Raw genomic sequence first — 22,781 nt, 5'->3', positions numbered from 1 at the left:
AGAAATGGTAGGAGGGAATCCGACTTTACCGTCTTCGTTTTAACTCTTTATTTATTTAGTGGATAGAGGTCGAAAACGTTGCCTAGGAATTTACAAATCATGTTTCCCTTTAGGGTCGTCTTGATGCGCTCTGGGCTCTGTTGCGGCGGCAGTACGACCGTGTTTCCTTGATGCGGCCTCAGGAAGGCGATGAGGTTTGTATGTGGAGGTGTGCTGGCACAGAGCTGAGGGCTTGGATCAACATGATGCAGGTAGTGAAATAATAATCGAAAAGAATTTTTAAAGCCCTCCCTACACTTGGGGAAGGAAGGAATTGTTGTCTTGTGCAAGATCCTATTACATGGGGCGCTTCATAAATTATCCACTGTTGTTAGAATACATCTTCAAGTCATGGTTTAACACGAGTCTCTTGTCAAGGAATACATACAAATTATGGTCTTTCGTACGCATACTTTAATATGCACACTCACTGCTTTGGCCTTTGACTTGGACGACATCACATTCTGAGGTTTTGCCAAGTGGGAAGGACAGACTGGGGATTAGTAGTTGGAACCTTTCTCTACCATTTACTGGCAGTGAGGCCCAGGAACCATGTGGAGCCTCCATTTCTTCAGGTATAAATATATATTTCTGTGCCTTCAACAGTTGATGCAAACCAATTTCTTAAATATATCAAAGTGTCTTTCGGTAGTCCTCCCTTATCCACAGTTTCAGTTACCCAGAGTCAACTGTGGCCCAGAAGCAGATAACCCTCCTCTGACACATGTGCAGGTCAGTAGTAGCCTAATGCTATGTCACAATACCTATGTCATTCATCTCACTTCCTCTCATCACACAGACATTTTATCATCTTACATCATCACAAGAAGAAGGGTAGGTATGGGACAATAGTGTTTTGAGAGAGAGACCACATTTACATAACTTTTATTACAGTATATCACTGTAATTTTTCTATTTTATTTTTAGGCGTTTTTGCTAATCTCTCTCACTGCATTTAATTTATAAAGTAAACTTTATCATAGGCATGTATGTATAGGGAAAAACACAGTGTATATAGGTTTTGGTACTGTCTGTGGTTTCACGCATCCATTGGGGGTCTTGGAACATATCGCCTGTGGGTAAGGGGGGACTATAATGCATTATAGAAATCTGCGATGGTGAGACACACACACACTCACATTAAAAAAAATACGTATATACACACACGTATATATGTATACGTTTTCCCTACTGAGGAAGCCTATTTGATGTCTTTTGTTTATGGAAATTTGGCGAGAATTTCTCCATTGTTATGATTTCTTTAATATGTTAGCACTATTTTCTATAGTATCAATGTAAGAAAAATTGTTGAAAACATTTCCATTTGTAACAATGGACAGGTTTGGTTCAGACACAACACTGTTAGTAATAATAACAGGATCATTTCATTGTGTGTCAACATAATCATCATCCTGATCACCAAATCTGAAGTGAGTCAACTTTATTCACTTCAACTTCAGAGGACTTTAGGTTCATTCAGGTTTAATAGGCTGTTTTTTAAAGGATGAAATGATCAATGAAATGAATATTTTACAGTGCCAAACTAAGTTATGTTCAGTGTTATATATTTATATATATAAAACAAAAACATCTAAATCTTTAAAATTTTACTTCTATGAAATGAGGGTCATTTTCAAAACATCTGAGTTCAGCCATTTAGGAAATCCAGTTTGAGCATTCTCCCAACAGATCATTTACCCTTTGCTTGGACAATAGGTAGAGATAACCAGGTGTTGTATGAAGGAGCCTCTTTCATTACCAGACTGCTCTGGTTAATAGAAAGTTTTTATGTTTATTGAAATTTGTGCCTCTGTTTAAATTCATGATCTGAAGTTCTGCTTCTGGACCAACATATAACAATTCTCTTTACTCTTTAATATGTTAGGCTTTCACTTTATGTGTTTTAAAATTGTTTTTGTGCATCACCTTAGTTTTCACTCCCCCAGATTTGACATTAGTTCATTTGTTCAATAATTTTCACCTTTAAAAGTGTTGAGTTTTGTGCCAGCACTAAAGATGTATTAGCTGGCAAAGGCAGACAGTGGTTCTAGCACTCTTGCCAATACAGGATATATTCTTTTAACTCTCATGGTTAAAATTTAGTTTTGTCTTTCATCGTTCCTACTAATTCTGATTTAATTCAGTAATTTTTGGATTATAAATGTGCACAAGTAATGACATCAGGTAATACTGAGGGGTAAGTGCAGACTGTAGTCTTTGCCCTTAAGAAACCTAAAACTTGTCTGGGAAACAAGACATACAGGAAAGTAATATTTATTCCAGAAGGTGATCTTGAGCCATAATATAAGTAGGTATCAAGTACTCTTGAGTGCACAGAAGAAGAGAGGTTAACTCTCTCTGGAGGAACTTGGAAATGCTTCTTCAAAAATATAGACCTTCTATCTTTAAATATGAGTAGAATTTCAACAGGTGGAGTTAGGTGGACTGAACTTTTCCATGGAGGAAGCATCAAGAGCAAAGTCTCTGAGGCAGCCAAGAATACAATGATTTGTGGATTGCTAGATAATCTGGGGGTTGGGGATTGAAACCAGAATGATAGGTTGGTAATAGAAAAGAAGAAATCTTTAAGATTGGATAAATTGATATATTTGGTTTTTTAAATGATGAATTACACTCATTCATTCATCCAACAAATATTTATCTAGTGCCTAACATGTACCAAGCACTTCGTTAGATACTAAATAAATTTAATATTTTTAAAAAAATTATAGTGCTAGAAGGGTGCCTGGATGGCTCAGTCCATTAAGCCTCAGGCTCTTGGTCTCAGGTCTTGATCTCAGGGTCATGAGTTTAAAAAAATACAGGTTATAGTTATGTATGTATGTGGGATGAGAAGTTTATATTGGAGCCCTGTGTTGGGCTCCAGGCTAAAGCCTACTTAAAAAAAGAAAAAGAAAAAGAAAAAAATTATAGTGTTAGAATACTGTACGTGTCCTAGCAGGTTAAATCATTTGTTTTTCCATGGTTTAAGAGTAATCTTTTCATTATTTTGACCATGATTTCTTTTGTTCAGATCATTTGGCCATTCTTTTGTCTATTATAGCCCCAAAGACTTTTATTCTAACTCTTAAGTTCAAATTGTTTCAAAATTCAGAATTTTTCACATTTTAGGAATCTGATATAGTCCATACTTCATATATTTATGTAATGCAGCACCTTCCGATTACATTATTTAGACATTTTGCTACAGAAATATTAGTAACTGCAAGTAGACATAGACTATTAATAGTCTCAAGTTCAAGTCAGGGTTTGCTTCCAAATAAATTTTGGTGACAAACTCAGCAGAAAACTTAAGAGTTTTCAAAGATTTTTTATTTCAAAGTTGTACATAAAAGATAGTAGATCTTTACTGTGTGTGATTAAGTCTCCAGTTTTTCCACCATAAACCTATATATGCTCCATCAAATATATATTATGATTGTATGTGTATCTGACACAGTATGACTTCATCTTTTTTTCATAATGCTTATTCTTGTATAGCTTTACTGCTTCCAGCATTTTGTCACCTGCAAGTTTTTGTTACTTATTTCAAACCACTGTTAAAGCCTCAATGTGGCACTCCATGAAAGCTTTCTCCACAGGCTGATAATCCAGTTAATTGACATTAGTATGGTAAAGCTAGGAACCCACCCGAGTAGTACAATCTTAGTTTGCCATCTTTTTTTTAAATGATTTTTTTTGGTGGGGGAGGGGCATACGGAGAGGGAGAGAATCTTAAGCAGGGTCCATGCCCAGTACAGAGCCCAACGTAGGTCTTAATCTCACAGCCCTGAGATCATGACCTGAGCTGAAATCAAGAGTTGGACACTTGGGCGCCTTGGTGGCTCAGATGGTTAAGCATCTGCCTTCGGCTCAGGTCATGATCCCGGGGTCCTGGGATCGAGTCCCGCATTGGGCTCCCTGCTCCTTGGGAGCCTGCTTCTCCCTCTGCCTCTCTCTCTCTCTCTCTCTCTCTCTCTCTGTCTCTCATGAATAAATAAATAAAATCTTAAAAAAAAAAGAGTTGGACGCTTAACCGACTGAGCCACCCAGGCACCCAATTTACTATCGTATTCAAAAGGATATTTAATGAATTTTGTTAAATTATTTGCTGAATTTATGGTATAATGCATAGTATATTTCCTCATCTAACCAAACCAATGATGCAGAATTATTTAATCATGTAAATTAGGTAAGGTTGGCATGATTTGCCCTTTTGTTTCTGTTTCTTGCTAGTGAAACTTTATAGTATTTATTATTTTTTAGACTGGGGATTGATGTCAAGTCTATTATAGTTATCAGCATATAACCTTTTTCCTTTAGACAATTTGGGAACTCTTTGCCTTCCCTTCTTTTTATTTCCCATCTCCCATTTTCCATGTTTTGCAAAGATTATTAAGAATATCTGAGTTTCTGTCAACTTCGCATCATCAACCAGGTATTCTTTATTTGATGTAATTAATTCCAATATAAACTTCTCATCCCACATACATACATAACTATAACCTGTATTTTTTCAGAGATTATAGAATTACACAGCAAAAAAACATTCCAATATGTTAGCCGAGTTACCATTCTGTACATTTGTAGGACAACTGGATGTTGCAAGAATGTTTTGTCCTTTGTGGATCTTAAAGGAGTAATAGTCATTTTCTTTCTTAAAAAAATAAGGCAAAACAAACAGTGCTGCTTGAGAGACAATAAAACAATTGTTTTCAGGTTGTGGCTGATGGTTCCAAAATAACAGAACCCATGCCTAGTCAACAGCACGTTTTCTACCTAGGGAAACAATCTTGTCATTTATTTATAAATTGTTTACTGCAGATTCTGCCTCTTGAGGGTTTAGTTTAATAAACAAATCAGCGTACGTAGAACTAAACCGGGAGTCAAGCACATTTCCTCTGCGAGTCCCGGCACGCTGAATTTCAAGCCAAATGCTCTCCTTTTATGGCTCAGAGGCCGCACCGGGCTCATTTGCAGAAGAATTCACTGCTCAATCGAAGTCCTTGATCAAGTAATTGAAGTTCAGGCATAGAGTATCAAAGCGGCGCGAGAAATCCCCGGCTCCTTCCCTGGCCCCCGCTCCCCTTGCGCGCCGCCAGCTCCTGTGGAGGTGGCGGGGTCCGCGCGCTGCGCACAGGCCCGGCCCAGGCTTTGATTGTGGCTGCAAATCCTCCGAGTCATGAATGTTTCAGGGCGCGGCGCGCGAGGTTAGGGCCGCGCGTCCAGGTGTAAGCTAGCAGGTTGTCGCCGCATCTGTTCGCAGCAGCGGCAGCCGCCTCCCCAGCCCGCAGCGAGCGGCCGGATCGTCAGCGGAGGTAGTTGAGAGCGGCAGAGCCATTTTGGTCTCCTACTCGCTGCCTGGAGGCCTGAAACACCAAAGGTAGGGGTGGGGGTGGACACAGCTGCGCTCCCAAACTTGCCTTAGGCAGAAATAAAGAGATCTAATGCAGTTTGACTCCGTTGCGGTGGGGAGACTAGGACAGAAAGCCACTTCAGAGACAACTTAACGCTGCAACATCTGCCGCCAAGTTTCCAGGGAGTGACGGGGGACAGCAGGTACAGATTGAAGTCTCCACATAAACAACCTCCATTAAGCCATGGACGCTTTTGAAGGGCCTCCATCAAACATGCTGGAGTCCGCAGCAGGAGTTTGTTTGGTTTTCAAAGCAGTGTTTTGTTTTTGCAATAACAAGGTAATTTATAAATCATGCATTACCATGCGTGCTCCTTTTTTATTTGAAAAGTGAGAGTTGGAGAAGCAGAAAAGGCAAAGAAAGAAGAAAGCGCAACACTAGTTTGGAGTTGTTCCACGAACCAATTAAATCTCCGAGGAGCTTCTTGGCTGTGTAATCGAGGTTATGTTAACCTTCAGACCGCAATCCCTCACTCACCAGTAAACCCACGTAAATTTATACCCTGCAAGAGAAGAATCCTGGTAATGGTGACACCCGTGAAGCGCATCCACTGTTTGTTTTGGAAAACTTATATCATGGGGCTACTTACTCCATGGAGGTGAAAGGAAATTATTTTCCAGATGGATGTAAATTTTTAGTAAAACAAAATTGAGAAAATTCCATTAGCTTTAATTTTCTGTTTATAAAGGCAGTATGCCTAGAGTTGGAAATTAGACATAAAATTTTAAGTCGAAAGTCAGAATTGCATGTTCAGGGAAGCATTTTTTCTTTTTGAGGTGTTTTCCCACTCTGTCACCTAGATTCCGCCAGAAAGAAATTCCAGAATGTGTATACTTTTCAGTGGGAATATTGCAAAAGCTCATGATTGGGCACACACTCATATGGCATAATGAGAATTGGTTAAAATATTAGTCTGACAAATAAAGCTCCAGGGTATGGTAATATAATAGTCTGTGGTAATGTAAACTGTTATTATTAATAAAATTTAGGCTCCCTCGCCCAAGGGAACACTTGCAAGGTTACTAGGAGATGAAGGAAAGGTGCTAACTCAAAGGTATCCTTTGGAGGGGGAGTAGCCAGGGAACAGTGGCCTGGGGAGAGATGCTAGAATGTGGCCAAGTTTTCATCAGTCAGCAGTGAAATAAGCAACAGAAGTGCATAGTGAGTTTCCAATTAAGCTAAATTTATTATGTTGAGAGGACTTTTATTAATTGTGCAGATATGATTTTCAGGTTTTAAAATGATTGATGGTAGCTGCTTTAAAAAATGGGAAGTCCATTTTGACAGAACCCAATGTCCGTCCTCTGATTTTTAAAAAAATCTACAGGAAAAAAAAAAGTCTGAGAACATAGATAGCACAGGTTTATTTAAAAGACTCCAGAGAAACCTGATGACCTCAATGGCGAATGATTAAGGCTGCACCTCTCGTTTATTTCTCTAGTTCTAGCTTATGCTCACTTTTCTGCCTGTCCTGCAGCTGAATTCTCATGTTCAAAACACACTGACCTCACTGTCTTCCAAGGCAGCTTCTTCGATGATCCTAACCCTCCCCAGGATCACTGTGAGGTCCAGCATGCTTACAAATCACCCAGTACTCAGTGCTATTAAACCACTTCATCTTCAGACTAAATTGCACTTTGGTAGCAGAGATTGCGTGCCACCCTGCCTTTAAGTTCCCCATCACATTTGCAGAATGTAAACCACTTGTGGGTGTTTCTGAACAGATTGAAACCTTAACTCAAATGATTTGATATTTGTTTTCAGTGCTTGGAATTATGCTGCTAATGACTGCATTTTTACACTTAGTTTTTAGGTTCCTTCTTAATATTTTGTTTCCTAAAGCTGGACTTGGCAATGGATTTTTTAGGAGCTGTAAAAAACCCTTTATTTTAGCCTGAGTCATTGAGGCCTTGCGTACACAGAATGCTCCTGGTACTTTCAGACCTTTTCTTTTTTGAATTCTTAATTGAAAGAATAGAGAAAAATATCAAGATTTTTTTAAAACTCAAGTGATTGCTTACCTTTTATTTTTGTAACATCTGAAATTTTATATGATCGTTGAAACTAATTATGATTGACCTGACTGGGAAAAACTACCATCAGATTTTTCTACCCTTTGTGTTATCACTAGTATCTTTCATTCTGATTATCTCTTGTCTTTATATTTTGGGGCATCCTTAAAATACCTGAAATATCCTGTTTAAATTAGTAGAAGTAATAGCTTTGGTTTATATAAATTTGAAAGATAAATTTTTACTAGAATAACACATGGACATGCCATTATTACTACAATCCCACTGAATATGTGTATATATGTGTATGTGTATGTTTACTATAAATATATCTGTGTATACACCTGTAGAACATATTTTCTCAGTGTGTATGTTATCAATACCAATGCCTGTTTCAGTGGAAAATAATAATTTCATGAAATAGAGTACTTTTTTCATACTATTTCTTAGGTTAATTATGGATGACAAAAGTGTTGGCTCAGTTTGGTTCCCTAAAGTGAAATATAGAATATGTGAAATGTAATAATTTGAATTACCTAAGTAGTATAAGTAGAATCTGGATACTTAAATGGCTTCTTAACCCCCCAAGCCAGGCATAATTTGCATTTAGTGGCCTCATACATATTTTATGTATTTACTTATAAGTTTAGATTTTCTTCATTAGATTTCTTCATTAAAATTGATCAACAGCTTTTGACAGTCAAGAGACAAAAATTATTATATTAGTGTAAATACTGCCTTCACAAATTAATGTGCTGATTTTAGAAATAAACTTTTTTTTTCATCATCAGTGAGCTTTACTACTACTATTTAGCTACACTAAAATAATACTTCAAAAAATATCATGAGGTATTACTGGTTGTTCAGGGCTAACTACATTATTTTCTTAGCCTTAATATACAACATTGCTGTAGAACATCTTGAGGACATCAATTAAATCATCTAACTGGGAGCAGAAATGTCAGCACAGATATAATTTTTGACTTTTTTTTAACCATTTTAAGGATTTTATGTATAGCTTTTTTACATAGAATTCAATATATTTAAGTAAATTACTTTATAATTTCTAATAATTTACAAAATTATATTCAGTTTTCAATTTAGAGCTCAAAGGACCAGTCCAAGGGGGAAAAATGCATTAAATTTTGTAGACAGTTTATTATTTTAACAAAGTACATTACGGTGGTGCCTTCATGTCTACCAGACCCCCATTTATAAGTTTAGTTTAAGGAAAGCTTCATAACTCAGTTAAGGAAATTGGCTTGAGTAGGAAGCTTTTATTGTTCCCTTATTCTTCAAAATGAATTTATATTAACACATTATATAAATATATACTTTAAGGAGAAATAAATTTTTTTTTGCTAAATATCTTTCATTTTTATTTCTAAATAAAATAAAACACTAGGATTTTTATAATACACACTTTTAATCTCTAAGTCCTTTTTAAGATTGCTTCACATAATCTTTATATATTCCATTAATTCTGCACTGAATCAAATTGCAACCTCTAACACTTGAGAAATTTGAAACTGATATAACTTTGAGGTATAGAATAAAAATGATTTACTATTCAAACTTTGCGAGAAATTGTGTTTGAGAATACCAGTAGACATTCACTTGTTTACCATTATATGACTAGGTTAAAAATTAGCTCTTATTTCAAAGGGTTATGAGGAATTTCTTGTTTTTTTTCTTTTTTCTTCTTTTAAAATTAATGAAGTTGGGATAGTTTTTACAAACTTGTTCCCATTTCAAAACCATTTTACTCTCTGATATACCTCATATCTCTCTCCTTAGAGAGCTCTTTTCACTTTAAGAATATGGAAAAAAAGATGTATCTGATTTCTTAAACTTTAGATTCCCATAATGTTTCTTAGCAAGCAGGTTAGTACACTGAAAATAATTTGTATTATACCTATATTTTAGAATCTTCTCCACTACTAAGCACATTTTTGTTTTGGATCAAAATTAGAGATTTCAAACCATTTTTTTTCTTAAATCAAGCACTGTTTCCTGCTTACAGAAAATTCTTCTATTAGAGCCATTTCCTGACACTAATGGTATCTTAACAAAGAGTTTATTATGAATTCAGTAAATTTTATTCAAATAGCATTAAGATCTATCCTAATGAGAATGGGCTATACACACAAAGGATTATATGGTTATGCAATTATCCACACTGATATCATATCATATATCATATCAAATCGTACCTTACTTGCCTAACAAAGTAAATCTGTAAAACATATTTCAATAGAGAATTCAAATAGCACATTTATATATCTAGTGTGCAGATAAAAGCTCTATCTAGAGTTAAGAGTGTTTACTCTCTGATTTCTTTCTCTACATCATTCATTTCTCTCTGTTCTCCCCTCTCCTAACTTTGGCTGATTCCTAAGGTTTAACGGTTGGTCTTCTCCTGTTATTCTCACAACTCACTGTTCTCTAGAGAGCACATGGACTTGCACTGCTTTGCTATCATCATTAACAACGTCATTTTTAGACAATTCCCTCCTCTCTCCTAAATTCTACTTGCATATCTCTGAGAGTCTTCTTGGATGTCCTGTTGTCAACAGATCTCTATGTATGGCTTTCAAACTGTAGTTACTGTATAACTTTTCTGTCTATTCTCTCTGCTCTTCACCTGATATATCTAAGTTGATGCCCAGCTGACTTCATGGTTCCCCCAACTCAATGAGCAGGGTCGAGACTTTAGCTTCCTAATTCTGTGTATGAAATCTTATGCCAACAAATCATAATATTTCACTATAATGCAAAAAAAGAGCTATTGAGGAATATATGCATTAGACTCTAGTCATTCTTAAGAGATACATCACTTTGACTTTGTACACTTTAAAAGTTTTTGTTATCATGACTTACGATTTTAGGTTCATGACTCTTCCCCTGAGACTAAGCTACTAAGAAAATTAAGACATCAGAACAGTTCTGAAATTTGATAAGTTTGAATTATTTCTTATAAAGATATGGCTGAGGATACTGATACATAAAAATGTTATTTACATGGAGCTGAGATTTATCATTTTGAATAATTAATTTATAATTAAATCTGTTAAACATTTTCTGAGTTATAAAAGCATGACACCATTTTCTTTTAGGTGGAATTTTGAACAGGTACAGGCTTATCATTTTTATTAATTCTTATCAAGATAAATTTATTATTTTATTGTTTTCAGTTGCATTGTTCTCATCTTTTTTTCTAAATCAGATTTAGTCTTTGCTTCATATTTGACCCAAGAAGAGTTTTCAGTGATTGGAGTTCTTGTGAGATCTGTATTTTTCCCAGTGAAATCGTATATTAACGTCAGTCTCTTCCATAATCATCTCTGTGCAGGGCTGTATATGGCTTCTGCTAGCTCTGAGGGCCTTGTTGGTCCAGTTTATAGAAATGCTGGCTCTTCTCCACGGAGGGAGAGGGCTGATGAGTGAGTTCAGTTCATACTCTCCAGAAGAGGTGTGATGGCTCTATCTGTCCTCTGAATCCAGATTTATGAACTAGTCCTATGCTCTTAACTAGATTAGTTCCTTTTCCATTAACTGCTTAAAGTAGGGCAGCTGTCTGAGCTGTTGGTTGTAAATTTGCTAATGCCTACTTGGTTAATCTCAGATACAAAAGGCAACAGATAACAAGAACCAAGTTTTAGGACCTTGGATTTTCACAGCCTGAAATGAGCATGGAATGGTTCCAGGAATGAAAAATTGAAGAGATAGGAGGAACTGTTACATTGAGGAAAAGGGGATGACTTCTGTCATTAATCTTAATTAATTGTCAAGAGTTTTAAATCTGAGTTATTAATACTGAAATTAAGTCCTTAATGCACTGTTCATGCTTTGGCATCAGATGCTCTTTTATGAGATAAGAGGTTTAGGAGGGAGAAAAGGGTGTGTGTGTGTGTGTGTGTGTGTGTGAGAGAGAGAGAGGTCCAGAGAGGGGGGGGGAGAGAGAGAGAGAGAGAGAGAGAGAGAGAGAGGTCCAGAGAGGGAGAGAGAGAGAGACTTACCTAAATATTTTCATTTACATCTTTCAAACATTTCCCTGGGTTAATATTCGGGCCTTCACCTTTTGACAGTTAACTGTAGGGCAGTTAGGAATTACAGATAAGTAACAATAAATCCAAATAAAATCCCGAGGTATAGCATCAGCAGTAAGTGTGAATAGTATTACTTTCATGGTTAGCAGCATACAAAATACTTCACTGAAGAGGAAATGTTGGATTATGGGCTGAAGTAGGAGGGAGGATCAGGAGGAGAAAGAGGAAAAGAAGGGAAGAAAGAGGAAAAAATGAAAAACGGGGAAGAAAGATTATTCCTGTGAAACACATGCAGGCAATAGGAGATTCAAGCATTTATTTAAATAATAAATGGAAATTATATGTTTGTAAGGTTGCCTACTCTACTATATAGTGAGGCATTAATCATTTGGAATGAAACTGACCTTTGAAATGACTAAGACATCTTAAAATCTCTCTTTTTTTCCCTCCCTCTCTAGCTGTTCCATTCATGTTTGTCGGGTTAATCTCCCTTCACTATTAAATCTATGTTGTTATTCTGTGATACTTTTCAATGTAAAATCACAGGAAACTGTATTAATTATGAGTATTTTGGCTATAGAAAAATGACTTGCAATTCTTCCAGAATAAATATTTAAAAGCACAGAAGGCTCAAAATTTAAGAATATGGTTTTAGGATTAAATCTCATGTTCTCCATGCAAAATACAAAACCAGAAGGTGTGCAATGAAAATATACAACGCAGTAAATTAATTTAGTGTTTACATGTGTATCTGACTTCTGATGACTGTGAGCTAGCTTTCAGTAGCAAGTTATAGTCAGTGGCTTAAATATTATTGTTTACAAATTTGAAATCACAGATACGGCTGTGAGACATATATGTTTATTCTTTGCAACAATGTTTTCTTCTTTTTATATTAGCTTTAAATGTAAATAGGAAAAAACATGAAAGTGAAATAGTATTTATCTATTCACCTATTTATTTTTGTACATAGTAACTAATTATTGGAGAGACAAGCAAAAATCTGTATATGTCAAGAGTTTAGATCTTAATTTATAGTTAGTGGACAGCCACTAAAGGATTGGAGCTGGGCAGCAACACGATCAAATAAAATTAGAATTAAGCTCTTGAAAGGTTCTCAAAGAAATTTGTGACAGGAGTGGAGATAATTTGTGTTTTCTTGTATAGCTTAGCCCCATTATCAATGTTTCTGTGTTTGTATATAGTCTTTTCATTATGAGTCACAAAAAAGAATCATATAAAAATTTTGATATAGCAAGTGTGGTGGATTGTCAAGAGGTCAAGTGGTTTTTTTGGATAAGGTAACACTTTCCAGTGGGAATCCTATCTTTTTTTTTTTTCTTTTTTGCTAGAGGGTGGATATCAACTTAGGTTTATTAGCTACAAAACAAGAGATTCATGGCTTCAGATATTTTTCTTGATTTTTCAGGGGTCTTCTTCCTTGCTTCTTAGGGATATATGGATAGATAACTGAAGCTCAGGCTTGTGATACCAATGTACATGAATGCACGTGTGTTCGTGTGTATATATGCATGTGCATGTAGGGGGTGTTTATGCGTCTAATGGGGGTAGCAGTGCCTTGTACTTGTTGAGGGCACTCCTAACTTTGGGAAAGAAGAAATCTTTCATAGGAAAGATTTAGAACTCAAATTCAGCTAACAGTCATTGGCTACCTACTGTGTCTTAGGTATGTTCTGTTATGTATATCCAGTTCTTTGTAGTGCTGAGAGTTAGTCCCATAGTACAGATGAAGAATATGAGACACAGAGATATTTAGTGAATTTCCCAAGGTTATGTTGCTGGAAAGTAATAGAACTTAGATTCAAATCCAGGTTTTCTGATTTCTGGCTCAGTGAGCCCTCCATTTTGCCATGCTGTCATTTTTAGTGCAACACTTTATTTTTCTCCCTTCTCAGAGAATAACTGACTGAATTAAGACAATTATACAGGGAGGAAAGTACTTTTAAAAATTTCAGTTTTGAATCTGATTCTTTTGATACAGAAATTATTAATTTTGTATCAATGTTTGTATCAATAAATTGTTTTGGACTATATACAGAATGCATGCATATTATTCTCTTTCTATATGTAATGTACATTTAATTTTGCATGCATCTAAATAGAAGATAACATTTAGAAGTGGCAATGAATTCCATAGAAGGTTAATAAGCTGCATCTATAAATAAAAGATACTATTTAGAATTGGCAGATTTCACAGAAAGTTAATAAGGATCTTTTGCATCATAAAGGACCTTAGAAGTTGTGTAATTCATCCCCTTCCCCTCCACTTCAGTTCTGTGCTCCAGAAGGAAGAGCATGTTCAAAGGCACAAGAGGTCTGGAATATCTGTGTATTCCAGGAATAACAGAGCCCTAGCTAGGCTGGGGCAAGAACCTGGAAATTAGGAAAGTAAGTTATGAGAAGAAAGCAGGATTACAAAAGTCCTAAAGCCCTTGGTGACGTATTGGGAAAATCACTACACTGGGAGTCCAGAGACTTGGATCTCTGTACTGTCATTGATTAGCCTGAAACCCAGCACAAATTGCCTCTTCTCTCTGGTCCTCAGTTTTCTCATGTGTATATAGAGAAATAAATGATCACAAAGATACCTTTGAATTCTAGCAATCTTGTCTTTTTTTTCTAATTCAGCCAAGCCAACTATGTGAAGGCAGGACTTTTCCTGTAATGTTCACAGGGCTATCCCTAGGACATTGTGCATGGCATCTCAGATAGGAGGCTTTAATAAACTCTGATGACTGAAAGAATTAATGTAAGTAGAAAGTTTGGTCTGTTGTTTACAAACCTGTTTAAACTAATTTGTACTTTTTTAGTGATTAGACGTTTTGTAAGCCCATCAATAATTTTAGTAATATATATATATATAAACAACTTGAAGCTAACATAACACTGTATGTTAACTTCACTGGAATTAAAATAAAAATAATAATACATATAAACATTTTACAAGTTATTTTAAAAGTTAAAAAATTGCATATATTCCTCACAATATTCTGAAACATGTTTGAAAAACTATAACAGTACTATGATTCTAGATCCATTTGCTGCTATTATGCTTTAAATTAATTAAAAATAACTGCATATGAAGAAAGTAGAAAGAATACAGTTTTAAGAGAGCAGTATATTTAAATTTTATGCCAGTTTTCTGTCTTTTTAAGACTAGTCTATTTTTACTGCTTTTCTTCTTTCAGAAAAAGAGAAGATATTAATGTGTGATATTGGATTATCTCTATTGTCATTTTGATATGTTGCAATTTGCTGCCTTGTGTCACAACTGCAAAATAATTTAAACACAATTTTTTTTGAATTTAATGCTTTTATAAGCAGTGAAGTACTAATGTGTTTCTGTCATTAAATATATATAACTACATGGAACTCTTCTCCCAGTGGGTCACTCTGAAATTGGTTTTCCAACTTGAGTTATCAGTAGTGGACAGATGTTAAATGAAAATCAATCTTTTCGATTTAAATTAACCAAATACACTACTTTTATTAAGTGGTGTTTTCCCCTAACTAGGTGACAACACTTTTGGTGATCTCTAGCCTTTAAATTCTTTTAACATAAATCTCTAATGGTTTGATCATAATTTTATTCTTATGGTAGAATTACCTTAACTCTTTTTTTTTTTTTAGATTTTATTTATTTACTTGACAGAGAGACAGAGAGCACAAGCAGGCAGAGCGGGAGGCAGAGGGAGAGGGAGAAGCAGGCTCCCTGCTGAGAGACCCTGGGATCATGACCTGAGCCCAAGGCAGACGTTTAACCAACTGAGCCACCCAGGCGCCCCAGAATTACCTTAACTCTTGATCAGTTAGATAAAATAATATTTTAGTGTTATTTATAAATAAAAAAACCTGGATTAATATTATTTTAATATCAAATTCTTAGATATTTAATATTTCAAATGTATATCAGAAATATTTCCTTAAGAATACAATGTGAATAGAAACAGCAATTATACAGGGAATAATAAAGATCAAGCAAGGCATAGAAACACAGCAACCTTTAGCTTCTTTTCCTTTTTTTTTCTGCTGTATCGTATGGTAGTTCTATTCTTAATTTTTTGAGGAACATCCATACTGTTTTCCATTGGCTATACCTATCTATTTGTTATTTTTAATTGCTTATTTTTAATTTACTTAATTTACTTATTTTTTAATTGAAGTACAGTTAATACACAACGTTACATTAGTTTCAGGTGTACAGTATAGTGATTCAACAATGAGTCCACATGCCATGCTCTGCTCACCACAAGTGTGACTACCATCTGTCACCATATAATGCTATTACAATACCATTGACTTTGTTCCCTGTGTTGTGCCTTCTATCCCTATGACTTTAAAACAGGCAAAGATAAAAAAATCAGGAAAGACCCCAATGCAACATATACTTCAGGTAATTATAGGGATGTTGGGACAGTGTCAGGATCCAAAACTGTCATGGCCAGCATAGAAAGTCAACACTTGAAGAATAGACTTACCTAAAAAAATTGTTTAAGAATATAATTCTATGGAAGGCAGCACACATCACCATCATTATTAATGTCATCATTAATAACAAAACCCAGCATAATCTCTAGAGAAGCACTTATGTACCAGATACTATACTAGTGACCTTACGTATGCTGCACTAATTTTTAAAACAATTCACTGCAAAGTACATTTATTCCCATTTTATAGATAAGGACACTGAAGCTCAGAAAGGTCAGGTAATTTGCCAGAGTCACATAGGTAGGTGGTGAGTGAGTGGTATTAACTTTCTTTGAACTTTAAATATGTTATTGGAAAATTTAGTTTGCTAATTAAATTCTACTTTAATTTATGTTTCCAATTTAATTGGCCAATTTTACAGAAAATGCACCACAGTTTAAAATTCAGTGTTTTAGTTGTAATTTATAGGCTCATACATTGAATTGAGAAAATTATATCAATGAAATTAAATTGAAGAGGCCAACATAGAAATGGAACACACTAGTAAACTATTTAAGGAACCTATGAATCACTAGTGACTATTTAAACATAAAATATCCAAAACATAAATATTAAACATTTTAATCAATCACACGGTTGGAAATATTGGGGTCAGAATAGCATTTGTGGATTGATTTTTGAGCATCTACAGTTATTATGCAGGGACCAAGGCTTAGGAACAATTATAAAACATATTTTCTTTAAAAAAATTAAATGAAACATAAGTAGTAACAAATAAATCAACAGGTTACTCTTTTTTATATGTTTAAAAATTTTAATTCCAGTTTCGTTATATTAGTTTCAGGTGTACAATACAGTGATTCAACAGTTCTCTACATGACTCAGTGCTCATCACAATAAGTGTGCTCTTAATCCCCTTCACCTACTTCATCCAGCCCCCCACCTCCCCTCAGTTTGTTCTCCATAGTTAAGAGTTTGTTTCTTGGTTTGTCTTTTTTCCTTCGTTTGTTTGTTTTCTTTCTAAATTCCACATATGAGTAAAATCATGTGGTATTTGTCTTTCTTTAACTGGCTTCTTTCACTTAGTATTGTACTCTCTAGATCCATCCATGTTGCTGCAAATAGCAAAATTTCATTCTTTTTTATGGCTGAATAATATTTCATTCTCTGTATGTTCCACGTCGTCTTTATCTATTCATCTATTGATGGACACTTGGGCTGCTGTCTAGTTTGGCTAATTATTGTAAATAACGCTGCAATAAATGTAGGGGTGCATATATTTCTTCAAATTAGTGTCTTTGTATTCTTTAAGTAACTACCCGGCAGAGTGATTACGGGTTCATAGGGTAGTCTATTTTTAAATTTTTTACAGAACCTCCATACTATCTTCCACAGTGGCTGCACAGGTTTGCATTCCCACCAATAGTGCACAAGGGTTTCTTTTTCTCCACATCCTTGCCAACACTTGTTTCTTGTGTTTTTGATTTTAACCATCTGACAGGTGTGAGGTGATATCTGTGTGGTTTTGATTTGCATTTCCCTGATGAGTGATGTTGAATATCTTTCCATGTGTCTGTTGGCCATCAGTATGTCTTCTTTGGAGAAATGTCTGTTCATGTCTTCTGCCCATTTTTTAATTGGATTATTTGGGGGGTTTTTTGGTGTTGAGTTGTAGAAGTTCTTTAAACATATTTTGGATACTAACCCTTTAAAGATATATCATTTGCAGGATCTTCTCCCATTCAGTAGGTTGTCATTTAGTTGTGTTGGTTGTTTCCTTTGCTGTACTTTTTATTTTGATGTAGTCCCAATGATTTATTATTGCTGTTGTTTCCCTTACCTCAGGAGACATATTTGGAAAGATGTTGCTGTCGTCAATTTGACAGGTTACTCTTAATATTAAACTTTTAAAATCATTCTTTCTCATCTATAAAATCAAAGTAAAAAGAAGAGTTCCACCTGGAGGCTCAGATTATGACACAGTTCCCAATTACATTTTCAAATGTGCTTCATACCAAAATTCCTATTCACTGTAGAAAAGCTATACTTTTTAGTTTAGGAAACTGTTGGCACAGTCTTGTAATTTGGTGTTTATAATCCCTTTTAAAACCTGCTTTTTAGAATATTGCATCATCATTTTGGACTTCAGTTAAATTTATATTAAATCTACTGTTTATTTTCCTCATCATCCTCTCTTGCTTCAGCTCTCATTTTGATCTATGGAGCAACTGATTCCACTGGGCAAAGTTATCCTTTGATCTAGCTGAAAATGGTGTGCCCGAATTATCTTTAAAAAAACTTCACTGCAGTAGTTTTTCAAGTGTCTCTCTCCTCAGGTACGTTAGTGGAAATTGAGGCAAATGGGCTGCCAGCCATTACTTTTTTTTAAAAAAATTTTATTATGTTATGTTAATCACCATACATTACATCATTAGTTTTTGATGTAGTGTTCCATGATTCATTGTTTGCGTATAACACCCAGTGCTCCATGCAGTATGTGCCCTCTTTAATACCAGGCTAACCCATCCCCCTACCCCCCCTCCCCTCTAGAACCCTCAGTTTGTTCCTCAGAGTCCATCGTCTCTCATGGTTCGTCTCCCCCTCCGATTCCCCCCCCCTTTATTTTCCCCTTCCTACTATCTTCTTTTTTTTTTTTTTAACATATAATGTATTATTTGTTTCAGAGGTACAGGTCTGTGATTCAACAATCTTACACAATTAACAGTGCTCACCATAGCACATACCCTCCCCAATGTCTATCACTCAGCCACCCCATCCCTCCCACCCCCCACCACTCCAGCAACCCTCAGTTTGTTTCCTGAGATTAAGAATTCCTCATATCAGTGAGATCACATGATACATGTCTTTCTCTGATTGACTTATTTCACTTAGCATAATACCCTCTAGTTCCATCCATGTAATTTTAAAGCTAAAGTTATAATATTTAGAAGAAACAGTTTTCTAATCCTTTCTAAACATTTAGTGCTTTGTTTTGTTTTTTAAATATTTTTAGGAGTAAGAAACAGGGAAAACAGAAATAGTTAATTGTATTAATACAATTATAATATATGGTCTATAACAGTACAGGTGAATATTTGATTTTTAAAAATTTTAATGCTAGAATTTTTCTTTTTCAGTGTGTTGAAAAACATGAGCATGTAAACACATTTCCTACTTTTGTCTTTTTTGAATTTTTGGTTAAAATGGGTTTTAGTAAAATTAAACTGAGAGGAAAATGAACTATAATCTTGTCAATAGGCTCTTTAAAAAATTTAATGATTACTAGATAGTCCCTACCTACTGGGAATTTATGATCTAGTTGAGGCAGGAGATAAAATAAAGCTCACAAATTATAACTCAAAGCAAAGCAAGTAAAGTTCAATTAACAAATAAAAACAAAAAAAAATGAAGCCAACTGAACAGTCTAGATGGATTTTAATACCTAATCCAATTTTCTTTTTTTTTTAAGATTTTATTTATTTATTTGAGAGAGAGAATGAGAGAGAGAGCACATGAGAGGGGGGAGGGTCAGAGGGAGAAGCACACTCCCTGCCGGGCAGGGAGCCCAATGCGGGACTCGATCCCAGGACTCCAGGATCATGACCTGAGCCGAAGGCAGTCGCTTAACCAACTGAGCCACCCAGGCGCCCCCCTAATCCAATTTTCTATTATTGTATGGCCATGAAATCTATGATAATGCTGCTATTGATACTGTATTTTGAAGAATTAAAATAATATTTTGCTTTACATTAATTCTTAGCAAAACATACATGATTGCATTACAGATGATCTATAATATATATTTACAGCAAAGAATGGCATGCTATACCATTCAATTATACAGTTGCAATTATATAATTGCAATTCCACAAACAATTGGTAGTTTAAAAAAATGAGCTAGAATTAAGATGTGAAAGGCGTAAAAATAAAATTATTCATTTCTTTGTGAGCATTCACTATTTTAAGCAATTTTTGAGACCCCAAAATATTTATACACAGTGTTCAATAAGATTATACTCTACTCAAAGGACCAAGAATACACATATAGAAAATAAAATAATGAAATATATAAAAACCAATTCAAGGCGGTAGCAGAAGAGATGTTGCCAAAGTGTTGCCTAATTAATTTCCAAATGAATGGTCTAGACATTAATAGCTATTGGAGTTGTCAGTGAAGAGTTCTTCAGATTAGGAGGTAAAATGACAGTTTATAGATGAAGAAAGATTTGAGTTAACCTTGCAGGATTTGTAACAGGTGGAGAAGGTACAAAAGTTCTCGTTTGTCCCATGACAGCAGTTCAACTATTTTCTTTAGCAACTTCCAAGCTGTATGGGGGTGGGGGTGGGGAATAGTAGGAAATAAATCAAGGTCATATCCAATTCTCAAGCGTCTAGTGTATTTGACTTACACTTCGCAGCGTCCAGCAAATATTTATCGCACAGTTTCTCAAGTTTTTTAAAACCTTTGCACCACCAGAAAAAGATATTTTATTGAATTTTGTTTTCTTCATGAAAACATTTTTAGGAAGTGTTAGCTTGGTGGTCGACACTCTATATTAATCCTGGATAGGTTGAAAGAAAGAACAAAAGTCTGGGCTAATGCAGGGTCCACCCACTGAGGACCCCAAGGAGAGCAAGGAACAATGGGATTTCATCAGAATGGGAAATAGGAGTTAAAAGGGGCTCTTGACAAGACTCGATGACTAAGAGGCAGTAGATGTTTGACAGAGAGGATGGAAAGAAGAGAGAGCACTTGAGGATGGTGCCATGGAATTGAGCTTGGAAAAAAAAAGTTGGCAATGCTCAGTAGGAAGTTAAAAATACTAGATTTGTCAGAAAAATCAGGCCTGGATAAGGAGACCAGAGAGACTCCTTAGGTAATTGAAACTGTGGCTGTGTTTAAGAGTCTGAGGATCAGTTTGTCCTACCCTATATTGGTTATTTTCTCTCTTGTAGGTCAAAACCTGTTTTATTTATTTTTTTAATTAGAAATAGCTTCCTGACTGCTGCCTGGCAAATGTTCTCATTTTCCAATTCTTTGCCATTTTTGGTAGCATGAAATACGTACAAAAGGAAGAATTTGAATAATCTACAGTGGAGGGTGGATAGGTAGAGAGAACGGGCAAGGAGGGTGAAGAAAGAAGAAATAGTAGCTTTGGTTTGTAAAACTCTGAGGCTTTTAACTTGCAGCTCTTTTCAGCAGCTTAATACTCTTAAGAGATGGAGATACGTAGCTACCGGAGATCTGGTTTTTCTTCTAAAGCAGTCAGAGTTCCATAAATGAACATGGGTAGTAACTGAGAGACGAGGGTCTTTAGGTTCTTGTGAGCTGTTGGATCTGAAAACAGTGTTACAGAAGGATGCGAATGATGATACTTGATGTGTTGAAAGGAATGGTACAAATAGTAACTACAAAGTCTTAAATAGATTGGGGAAAGAGTATGACTATGATAAACGAATTGGGGGCTATTTTTTACCATTGTTTCTAAGATGGATGATCCAACAGAGTCTTGAGATGACTGTTTAGTTAAAAAAGAAAGTAACAGATACTGAGTAAGATAATGAATATTGAGTGGGATTTTTTTTTTTCCAAGTGGGAATTTTTTAAGAAATTTGCTAGTGGTTTTGTAGACGTAGTTAGAGCCACACATACTCAGAGGACAGCACTGATCTCTGAGCCATTCTGTTCCCTTCCTAAGCATATAAATGTAGGCATCAGTTGTGTGCCTTATTTTTCTAAATATTGAACCATAATGCATAGATTATACTATTTGTAAGTTGATGTATTTTCAGCAAAACTTTGTAATTACTAGAGTGACATACGTCCCCTAACAGAAAGCAGTTTGAATCTAGACTTGACCAACTTGTTCAGTGGCTTAGCGGACAACTCACCTTCATCCCGTACCTTTTGTGTGCCAGCTGTGTTCCATTCCGTTTTTGATTTAAGTCCTTGTAAAAAGTAGGTTCTCCATTATACACAAAGGAATTTAACAAAGATCAGGCAGTGGCTTATTTAAGCTCACAGTTTAAACTCAGAGTTTGATGACGTCAAACCTCATACTTACAGTGTGCTGGAGTTAGTGCCTGATAAAGACATACTCCACCAAGAAGTGAATTCTGGGGGCATCGAGGCACAGAGAATTTATGTGCCTGTTTCTGGCTGTGCGATTACTTGCGTTTTCTAACCTGCTGTATCAGCCTGCGCTTTGCCAGGAAGGACCTCCATAGAGATGAGGGTTATGACAGTATGGTTACCCACCTGGGACGGTGACAGCTGATCCTGAATCCAGCCCTTGTCATCATGAATGGCCTGCATGTGACACTGTATCCCAGCCATCCTTGTTTGGTGTACGATGTATTGCATGCAGATAATTGCTACCTATCATCCTCTACTTAACAGACAGCTCTTAGTCATCCCAGACGTATAAGCATCAGGTGACAATGTATCAAACCCATGTGCCTTCACCCTGTGTGTGGGTACCTGTGTCCTCTGCCTTTCCTTTCTTCCCGTGATGTTGAGATGCACTTTATACTTAAAGGGAAGCATTTTCATTTTGTCATTCATATTGAAAGCTCATCTCCTTGGTTTTTAACTAATAGCAAGACATTAAGGGATAACATTTTCTGAACAGAAAGCATGGCTGAAGGATGTAGAGTCTCTACTTGTCCTGCTAAAAATACTGGAGATCTAAAGTGGAAATCAGAGAATGAAATAGGACTCAAGGAAAGATGATGACTAAGTCCAAAGGGTATAAATCATGTACAGAGGGTATTATAATGCTGATATTAAAGACTTTGTTTTAATTTAAGGCTCT

The 22,781-nt window shown here is 35.6% G+C and overlaps 1 protein-coding gene across 4 annotated transcripts in view; it reads left to right on the top strand.

The window, feature by feature from the left end:
• The window catches only part of ANTXR2 (ANTXR cell adhesion molecule 2), a 148,256-nt gene that overhangs the window by 90,371 nt on the left and 35,104 nt on the right, over positions 1-22,781 (top strand). For 2 of the 4 annotated variants that reach the window (XR_012377954.1, XM_025887610.2), the window contains one exon: positions 114-194. Coding sequence is in view for 3 of the 4 variants with exons in the window: in XM_025887610.2 (XP_025743395.1) it covers positions 114-194 (81 nt within the window). In the remaining variant the exon portion in view is untranslated. Of the gene's footprint in view, positions 1-113; positions 252-22,781 lie in introns of those variants that run through there. The other 2 variants (XM_073891826.1, XM_073891825.1) reach the window with 1 other exon arrangement.

Source organism: Callorhinus ursinus, unplaced genomic scaffold, assembly GCF_003265705.2.
Source record: "Callorhinus ursinus isolate GAN/ISIS: 27379988/994484 unplaced genomic scaffold, GSC_fseal_2.0 scaffold4, whole genome shotgun sequence".
Lineage (NCBI taxonomy): Eukaryota > Metazoa > Chordata > Mammalia > Carnivora > Otariidae > Callorhinus > Callorhinus ursinus.
Note: the sequence above shows the minus strand (reverse complement) of the source record. Positions and strands in the feature narration are given on the sequence as shown.